General features: G+C 55.1%; 1 protein-coding gene across 1 annotated transcript; it reads left to right on the top strand.

Moving 5' to 3' along the window:
- The first annotated feature begins 2,127 nt into the window (after positions 1 to 2,127).
- Positions 2,128 to 4,244, top strand: ATF4 (activating transcription factor 4). Its single transcript, XM_059401970.1, has 3 exons — positions 2,128 to 2,308; positions 2,923 to 3,240; positions 3,335 to 4,244. Exons 2-3 carry the CDS (start codon positions 3,015 to 3,017, stop codon positions 4,162 to 4,164), a joined length of 1,056 nt encoding a protein of 351 aa, XP_059257953.1. The 5' UTR covers positions 2,128 to 2,308; positions 2,923 to 3,014; the 3' UTR covers positions 4,165 to 4,244.
- Positions 4,245 to 9,442: the final 5,198 nt, after the last annotated feature.

Raw genomic sequence — 9,442 nt, 5'->3', positions numbered from 1 at the left:
GAGTCAATCATCTGTGGCTCTGAGATGTCAAAACTGGGACAATGTTACTTTCTTTAATTCTCAACCTTCCGCATGGTCGTCCATAAGGAGGCACTGGTAGGTCTCCTGATACAGGAAAAGGAGGACGTACCCCGTGGGTCCTTAGTTACACCATGGAAGACTTGTGTAATGCTTCAGAGATAAAGATCAGACAACTTTGTTATATCCTGACATTTGTGATTCTCCAAGGCAGTAGAGAGACCGTTCTTGTCCCAGGAAGCAGTGTGCTTTGCATGTACCAGTTGTTGCTGGTTTCATCCTCGTCAAGAATAGGCGGCCTCTGAGGAAGCAGGATGATGTAAGGAAGATGTGGAGTGGGGAGTCCACGATCAGAAGACCTGAGTTCTAATAATGGTAATAATAGGCAACTATTAATTGAGCGCTTACCTGCACTTTGCTCAGTGCTTTCCATATATGAGCTTCAGTCTAAGGATGAGGATACTCATTAGCCTCATTTTACAGATGAGGAAACTGGCTCAGCAAGGATAAATTGCTTAACCAAAACACCTCAGCTACTAAATAGAAGAGCCAGGGTTCTTGAGTTTGCCTCAAAAATCTTGTCTTCCAAGGCCTGCCCCATACTGCCTCCACTGGCAACGGTGTGACTCTGGGCCACACACCTAGTCCCACTGGTTCTAAGTTTGGCCACACACCTAGTCCCACTGGTTCTAAGAAATCGTTGGACTACCTAGACTAAATCAAACTAACGAATGGTTTGTAGTTATCAAAGACAGTGTTTCCCCAATTTTTTTGACCTCGCAGCCCTCACAGGTATTTCCATGGCCCTCTGAAACACCACAGGGCCCGACTGTGAAGGACACGGGAGAATGATGGCGACCTTTCCTTGGCATCCTTCACAGCTTCCCACTGGAGAGCAAGTTGCAGGCCTTGACCTGAACTGCTGCTTCCAAACGTGAACTTCCGCGAGTGGGCTTGGGTTCTCAAGCTTCTCCCCCATTAGTGCGGTTACGCGGACGCGCTGGGAAGTGGTTACGATACTCCGGGCAGTTACAGAATTGGGAGAGTGACGGCTACCAGTTTAACAAAAAATGTCTTCACGGAACTGCATCTGTATAAACCAAAAGAGGTTGCCCTGTGATAGACTTTATACTCTTAATAGCAAACGTTTAGCAGGCTGGGTATGTAGAAGTACCCAAAATTGGACTAGAGATTATGTATCTTCCCGACTGGACTTGAGAGTTGGCCCCTGACCGTAGGTGCGCCCGGAGCGTTTGAGATCACGACTGAGGTCCTCAGTCCCCTTTCAGCTACTGAAGGGCTTGCATGTGGTGGAAACGCACGCGAAATGCCACTTCCTTTGCCTAGTTTCATCTCGGGCCTGAACTTGGTGCTAATTCGGAGCCTCACGAGAGTGACAGGGATCACAGGGGCCGTGGCCCGACGCCACCGTCTGGGACTACCCGGGCTGAAGGAGCCAGGGCAGTCACGGACGACCACGGGTGGGCCGAGTTAAGGAGCTCAGAGAAAAAGAAATTCGCCGAGAAGAGGCTGTAAATGCCAGAGGCTCTCGGCGGGAACCGCACTGGTCGCTCCGCCCCTTCCCGCTCAGACCCGGCCTCCCTCACCGCCCACTTCGGGTCTGAGCCAGTAGAAAATGGAGATATATATGACTCACCATGACTAACCAATCAGCTCGACGCTCGCTCTCCACAAGCATCTCGCGCGATAACCAGGCGGCCTCGGACATCACAATAAAGACCTTCCTTGGGCTGAAAGACTTCTCTCCCCGCCCCCCAAGCTGACACCGGAAACGAGGTGTGTCTGAAGAATCCCTCCGCGTTCTCCGCCCTCAGAGGGAAGAGTGACTCTTTGATCTTAGTAGCCTTGCAAAGTAGTGCGCCTTTTCCCTTTCTTGAGACCTTGAAAATAACTCCTATTCTCTTCACAGCTACGCCCTGGACACAAGAGTCGTGGGTTGGACGCGGTAGGGACATCGGATAGGATAAAACGAGTGGGTGGGGGCGCGGGTCACGTGACCTCGGCGGAAGGATGTGCAGTGTGCTACGCCCTCATAGACGCAAAGTCTATAAAGGACCCTCGGGCGGCGCGCCGCGGCCATTTCTTTTCCTCCCGCCTTCTTATGTAGATCTTTTTCGCAAGTGCGCGCCTTCCCTCCTCCAATCCCCGCAGGGTCCGCGGCCGCCATGGCGTATTAGAGGCAGCAGTGCCTGCGGCAGCATTGGCCTTTGCAGCGGCGGCAGCAGCACCAGGCTCTGCAGCGGCACCCCCCAGCGGCTTAAGCCATGGCGTGAGTACCGGGACCGGGCCGCCCCGGCCGTGCTCCCCAGGGTCGGCGAGGGCAGTCAGCTCACTTGGGCGCGGCCTGCGGCCGGGCGGCGCCGCGGAGGGGGAAGCGGTTTTACGAGCGCCCGGGACGCGTGACCCGTGTTTGGGTGTCCTTGAGACGCCGACGGTTTTGGGTGGGGAGGCCGCGGCCCGGCGCCGGGTGGGGGGCGGGGAGATGCCCCCGGCGGCCCCGGCTCCTGAACCCGGCGGCGGCTCGTCCGGCGGCCCGCGGAACGTGGCAGGGGCCAAGATGGCGGCGGGGCAGGGCGGTGGTGGCGCGGCGTGAGTCACGGGCGGGCGTGGGCGGGGCCGGGCGGCCCGGGCCGTATTTGGACAGGAGCCGAGCGCGGCTTTCTCTGGCGGCGGCGGGGGGAGGAGCGGCCCAGCCCCGCGGCCGTCCATCTTGTGCGGCCTGAGCGGGCCGCGGGGAGGGTGGACGCTATGGCTTGGGGGCCACATGTGCTGGGTTTTCTCCTAAGTGGGGTTCCAGTTCGGACCCCCTCCCTCCGGGACGGGGAGATGAACTTGTCGGAGCGGCAGAGGTCTAAGCGGACCTGGTTTCTGATTCCTTCTCAGGCTTCTCACGGCATTCAGCAGCAGCGTTGCTGTAACCGACAAAGACATCTTCGAATTAAGCACATTCCTCGATTCCAGTAAAGTCCCGCGACATGGCCGAGATGAGTTTCCTGAGCAGCGAGGTGTTGGTGGGGGACTTGATGTCCCCCTTCGACCAGTCGGGTTTGGGGGCTGAGGAAGGCCTAGGTCTCTTAGACGACTACCTGGAGGTGGCCAAGCACTTCAAACCTCATGGGTTCTCCAGCGACAAGGCTAAGGCGGGCTCCTCCGAATGGCTGGCTGTGGATGGGTTGGTCAGTGCCTCAGACAACGGCAAGGGTGAGTGAGAGGCCTTTGCCCCTGGGGTCTGGTCTGGGGCTGGCTGTGGCAGTGTACATCTGACCTCAATGGTTTTACCTTAAATCTTTTGCAGAGGATGCCTTCTCCGGGACAGATTGGATGGTGGAGAAAATGGATCTGAAGGAGTTTGATTTTGATTCTCTGTTCAGTATAGATGACCTGGAAACCATGCCAGATGAGCTTTTGGCCACGTTGGATGACACGTGTGATCTCTTCGACCCCTTAGTCCAGGAGACAAATAAGGAGCCCCCCCAGACGGTGAACCCAATTGGCCATCTTCCAGAAAGTTTACCCAAAACAGACCAGATTGCCCCCTTTACCTTCCTGCAACCACTTCCTCTCTCCCCAGGGGCGCTGTCCTCCACTCCAGATCATTCCTTTAGTTTAGAGCTGGGCAGTGAAGTGGATATTTCTGAAGGAGATAGAAAGTCAGACTCTACTGCTTACATTACCATGATCCCTCAGTGCATCAAGGAGGAGGATGCCCCCTCAGATAATGATAGCGGCATCTGTATGAGTCCTGAGTCCTATCTGGGGTCCCCACAGCATAGCCCCTCTACCTCCAGGGGCTCTCCAAATAGGAGCTTGCTGTCTCCAGGTTTCCTCTGTGGTTCTGCCCGCCCCAAACCCTATGATCCTCCTGGAGAGAAGACAGCAGCAAAAGTAAAGGTTGAGAAACTAGATAAGAAGCTGAAAAAAATGGAGCAGAACAAGACAGCAGCCACTAGGTACCGCCAGAAGAAGAGGGCAGAGCAGGAGGCCCTCACTGGCGAGTGCAAAGAGCTGGAAAAGAAGAATGAGGCTCTGAAAGAGCGGGCAGAGTCTTTAGCCAAGGAGATCCAGTATCTGAAAGATTTGATAGAAGAGGTCCGAAAGGCAAGGGAGAAGAAAAGGGTCCCCTAGTTGGGGTAGTCAGGAGTGTGTGCTTGTACATAGGCTTGCTCTGAAGCTGTGCTGTAATAAATTATTTTGTAGTGAAAGAACTCGGTGAACAACTGTGTGCCTGCTTTCTTATCTCAATCCACCTTGGCCTGGTGGTTGTGACCAAGGCAAGTGGGGTTGGTTCAAACTTGTCTGGACCATTGGTTAGGACCACTGGTGCTTTTGTAGTACTTTGCATTGGGAGGGAGTTGGGCTTAGGACCCCCACAGGCGCCTGGGTGGGATAGGGGATTTTACCCTGTGGCAGCTGGATGACCAGAAGTAGCAGCTGAGGCTGTGGCCTGATGAGCGTTGTGACTGGTGTTTCGAGTACCCAGATAAGGCCCCATCTGGGTACAAGTTGATTAAATTTCACTTCTGGTTTTTATAGTTAAGTAGAGTCCTTCCCAGAACTCCCGTTTTTGCTTGAATTAACTGTAGAGAGTTGGGAGTTCAATACAACTTGAAAGTTCCAGGCCAGAGCTGGCTGCAAAGGCTGGCAGGTCTGCCCACAGGGGTGATAACGGGAAGATTCGTCGAAACCCAGCACTTAAGAGAGTAATAAGCCAGTCCCGAGTCCCATCTGGGCAGTCCCCTCTTTGGCCTGTGGGGCTACATCTCCAGGGAGTCAGTGTTCATGTTCATCTGCATAGGGACATGGATGTTGCTCACTGCATGGGGGCTGTGTGCACCGCTGGGCAGTGCTGTAAGCCGCCTAGGTGTATGCTCAGCGGGAAATAGGTGCAGGAAGAATTCAAAGGCTCTTGACCCATTTCGCCCTGTGAGTATTTCAAAGGTTTTTGACAGATCACAAGTAGGCTGGGGGATGCTGCAGGGGAAGGAGGCTCCTTGCTGAGTAGAGAGCCTGATGTGGGGCCTGAACCCAGAACACTTGAGATCATGACCTGAGCCCAAAGGCAGAGGCTGAACCCACTGAGCCATCCTTTGAAAAATGTGGAAATGGCCTATGAGGGTCTGCAAGGGAAGCAGAGGCCAGTGATTCCGACCTTCCCAATGCCCAGCATGAAGTGACATGAAGTGACTGTGGCAGGCCTGGTTTTGGAATACAAAGCTGTGACCCAGTTCTCCTTAGGCACTGGAGGGAGTGGGGGTCCTGCCCTGAGATTGTAGAAATCCTCACAGGGCCATGGGCCTCTTCTACATCTTGCTCAGCAGAGCCCGCCCATCCAGGTACTGAAATTACTGCAGACAAGGTCCCCCACCTCTAAATGGCTTTAGAGCTGAGGATGGGGATTTACTGGTGGGGAAAACAGCACCCACTCAGCTACATGCATTAATGTTGGGGGGAACGAAGTACAATTCAATGTACTTTATTTTTGATTAAAGATTTTATGTGACAGAGATCACAAGTAGGCAGAAAGGCAGGCACAGGGAGGGGAGGAAGCAGGCTCCCCACTGAGCAGAGAGCACGATGCGGGGCTCTGTCCCAGGACCCTGAGATCATGACCTGAGCGGAAGGCAGAGCCTTTACCTACTGAGCCACCCAGGTTCCCCCAAAGTACTTAAAAAAAAAAAAGACTTTTAATTCATCACAATGTGGGACTCAACCCTAAGATCAAGAGTCCCAACAGATGCCCCCCAAATGCTTTTTTCATAAGGATCACCTCATCCCCATTTTACAGATGGAACTCAGCTTGGAGAGGTTGGGTAACCTGCACACTGCCAGGTGGGTTCAGACCCAGGCACTCTGACTCCTGAGTGCACACTTGGTGTGGCTCCCAAATTCCTTATGGGCAGGACCGTAGGGGGACCCTAGACTGTCGGCAGAGCTGGAGGTCTGGAGAAAACACGTGTGGGTGCTAATTTGTGTTCAGCGATCAATACAAATGTGGAGGCTTCAGATCACATCAGTTCCCCATGTGGCTCATACCTGATGGTTTGGGCGAGGAGCTGGGGGAGAGGGGAGCCTACAGCCACTGTCGAAGGCCCGCACACCAGCACGACTGCCATCTGCGACTTCTGCTCCATTCCTCACTTCAGTTGTGACCTTAGTTTTTTTTTAATCTAAGATAGTAAATAAAAATTCTACAACCACAAACACTGCTTCCTTCTGTTTACCCCCAACAGTGTCTTATGCTTTGCACAATGGGCAGCTGCCAGAGCCTGGGGCATGTGGAGGACATGGAGAGTTGAGAGGAGGCTAGAGAGACTATGATCCTGGAAGTGACCCAGCCACCTTGGCACATCTGGTGCCAGCGGGACCCTCTGCCCTTGGGGCAGGCTCTTGGAGACAGTGGCCTTCTCTTCCATTTGACAGATGGGAAACCTTTCCCTGGGGTGTCCTGAAGGGCAGTGCTGGCTGGAGGCCAAGGGCCAGGATGCTGGGCTCTGCCCCTTCCCAGGCCCTGGGGATAAGGACTCCCCGAACCCAAAAGGCAGGGATGGGATGGGCAGCAAAAGTCCCTGTAGAGTGTGTGGCCTCAGACCACACAGCCTTTACCCTCCTTCACTGTGCTCCAGCCACTCCGACCTTTCTGCTCTCTAAGCTCATTCCTGCCTCAGGGCCTTTGCAATTGTTCCCTCTGCCTGCAAGATTTTTCCAGGGATCCTTTCCTGTCATGTAGATAACCACAAAGGCCTTCCAAGAGGACTCCGCTAATGTCCCAGCCTCTCTGCTTTATAGTTTCTATTTTTACATACTTATCTCTAGTTGAAACTACACGCACACATGTTTATTTTCTCCTTCCCATTCCTCAGTGACCATGTAAGCAAGCTCTTTGATGGCAAAAATCTTGCTGTCTTGTTGGTTCCCGAACTTCCGACCTAGAACAGTGCGTGGCAAGTAATAATAATCACAACTAATAAATACTTAGATTCTGAAGCACGGCTCCAAGTGCCTTCCAGTTAGTAGCTCATAATCCACGATGGGAGTGGTCAGGAAGCTCTTATGACTGCACCTGTTAACGAGACAAGCCTGCAGCTGGATGCTGGCCCAGGGGCAGCTGGTATAGACCATGACAGAGGCCTTGCTCAGCACGTGGGCTCTCACACAGGGAATGAGACTGAGCTCCAGGCCCACTACTGTGTGGCCCGGTTAGGACTCCATCAGCCCCAGGGCTGGGTTCTACCCCTGCTGCAGGGTGGGGAAAGGGCTGCTCGTGGTTCAGCCCGGAGCCCTCTGCTGCCCTCACCTGGGGGCTGGATCCTGGAGCCGCTCGGCTCTCCGCACTGCACGCCTCTTTTAACACCCCAGGATGAGGCTGTATGTCCTTGGAGATCAGAACAGACTTTCATGTTTCTCTGCAACTATTCACGAGCACCCGCCGCAGGCTAGACGTCGTTCTGGGTGCTGAGGGTTCAGTGGTGAGGAAAACAAGACAAAAATTTCAGCTCTCATTCTGGCAAGGGAGGCGGCCAGGAAGACATCTGACAGGACATGGCAGTGGGTGTGCTGATTGCAGGGGTGAGGGGTGGATCTGTCCATTTAAGATGGGTGTTTAGGGAGACCCTCTCTGGGAGGCAAAGCCGGCAGGAGGGGAGGGAGTGAGCCCGCAGTGCCTGTGGCCTTGTAGCTGTGATGGGACTCGAAAGCCTGTGTGTGACTTGGGGAGTCCCCGGAGCAGGCGTGCTACTTTGCCTGCTATTTGAAGAGGGTTCCTGCAGGGGGGCAGGCAAAGAGGAGCGGGCTGGGCTCAGCACAGGTGAGTGAGGAGAGCTAGTCAGGGCCTGGGTAGATTCTAACAGCCAAGCAAGTCAGGCCCTGATGGGGAGTGTATAAGGGGGAACAGAATGGTGGCTGAGCGACTAGAAGGATGGAGTTTCCATTTCTTGAGATGGAGGAAATGAAGCAAGAACAGGGTTTTCATTTCAACCCTTAAGCAAATGAGCCACCCATGTGCCCCTGTCCAGGGTGACCACTGAAAATAGGCCCTCGAGTCCTACTCTGATGTACTGGGCCAGAATCTCAGGAGTGAGCACTAACTTTGGTTACTCAAGGGGAGCACGGACACCCATGCCACCAGCGCTATGCAGCACAAATGGGACGGAAGAGCTACTGGAAAGCCCAGCAGCAGAGAAGTGCCAGGACCCCAGCTCACACACCTGCAAACTCCCTACCCGGGAGCGAGGCCGGTCACTCTACATCCGGAAAGGGATACCTGTAGGTGATCAGGGCACAGTAGGCATGTCCTTGCTAGAAAGGGGCCCTGAGCTCCAGGCCTGGTCAGCCCCTTTCCAGTGAGGTGAGCAAGAGGGCGCCCGCATAGCCCAGCCAGCTTCTCACTGAGCGGCTGAGATGGAGGGTCGGAGTCTCTGAGCATATCCAAGTTTGCCTCTCTCCCCGCAAGGGTCACGAAAGCTCAGCAGGCAGGAGCAAGAATGAAAGAAATACCAGCCTTCCCTTCTTTGGAAGAAGCCCATCCGAGGCAGGCAGGTGCGTACAGGTCTGGTCACAGTCCCTCCTCCCCTGCCCGGATGGCCGGCCTGCTTCCTGCTGCTGGGATGGAGCCTGCCTACAGACAGGACAGGCTCCAACTCTGCCTCAGCCAGCTTCCCTGCTGTCTGCACCTAGAACAGAAAGCTAACAGCCAGGAGCAGACCCTGGGAGCAGTGGGAGGCCTGTGGCGCTCTCTCCCCTCTGGCCAGAAGGGCTCACTGTGGGGTTGGCAGAATGGGGCTCCCCAGCGGGTCCAACCAAAGGGGGGTTACCATACATGGGGAACAGAGGGTTGGATGGAGCTGCCCACAGCCATCCAGGGCCCTCTTCTCCACCGGGAAGAACGGGCTCCTGGACTTCCAGAACTCAATGTCTCCTCTACATCGAACACCCATCTGGCAACACATCCACTCGCTCACCCTGCACCCGTCGCTGGCGCATGCCTGCTGTAAAGGGGCCAGCCCGCCCTCTCCTGGTGCCGCAGCCTGACCCCAACCCCAGCTCCCAGCCCGGGCACATACCTGAGTGTGAAACCCTGTTTCCTGAGGTCACCTCCTGAGCTGCCCCCCAACAACAGCACAAGCCTTGGGCACCAGGGCAGCCGCACCCCCACTTTCTGAACCCTGAGTCGGCTGCCCTGGAACCAGCAGATATACTTCGTCTCCAGGGCTGCCTTGTTGGGTGCGGCCGCCTCCTTCAGGGCAGGAGGGCTCCTTTTAGGCCATCATCAAGAATGCCAGCTTCCCTGGGGCTGGGCAGGAGGCCTGACCCAGAGCCCTAAGAACCACGGGGGACGGTGAAAGGTCCCTTGGTGCCAGAGGAGAGGGGAGACACCCCATAAGGCAGATCACAGTATACACACTGC

Source organism: Mustela nigripes, chromosome 6 (assembly GCF_022355385.1).
Source record: "Mustela nigripes isolate SB6536 chromosome 6, MUSNIG.SB6536, whole genome shotgun sequence".
Classification (NCBI taxonomy): domain Eukaryota; kingdom Metazoa; phylum Chordata; class Mammalia; order Carnivora; family Mustelidae; genus Mustela; species Mustela nigripes.
This window is presented reverse-complemented; position numbering and strand designations above follow the sequence as displayed.

Excerpts from the sequence above, each read along its gene's own strand:
- ATF4 (XM_059401970.1), top strand. The coding sequence starts at position 3,015 with ATGGCCGAGATGAGTTTCCTGAGCAGCGAGGTGTTGGTGGGGGACTTG. Across the intron at positions 3,241-3,334 it reads TGCCTCAGACAACGGCAAGG|AGGATGCCTTCTCCGGGACA; the intron begins GTGAGTGAGAGG and ends AATCTTTTGCAG.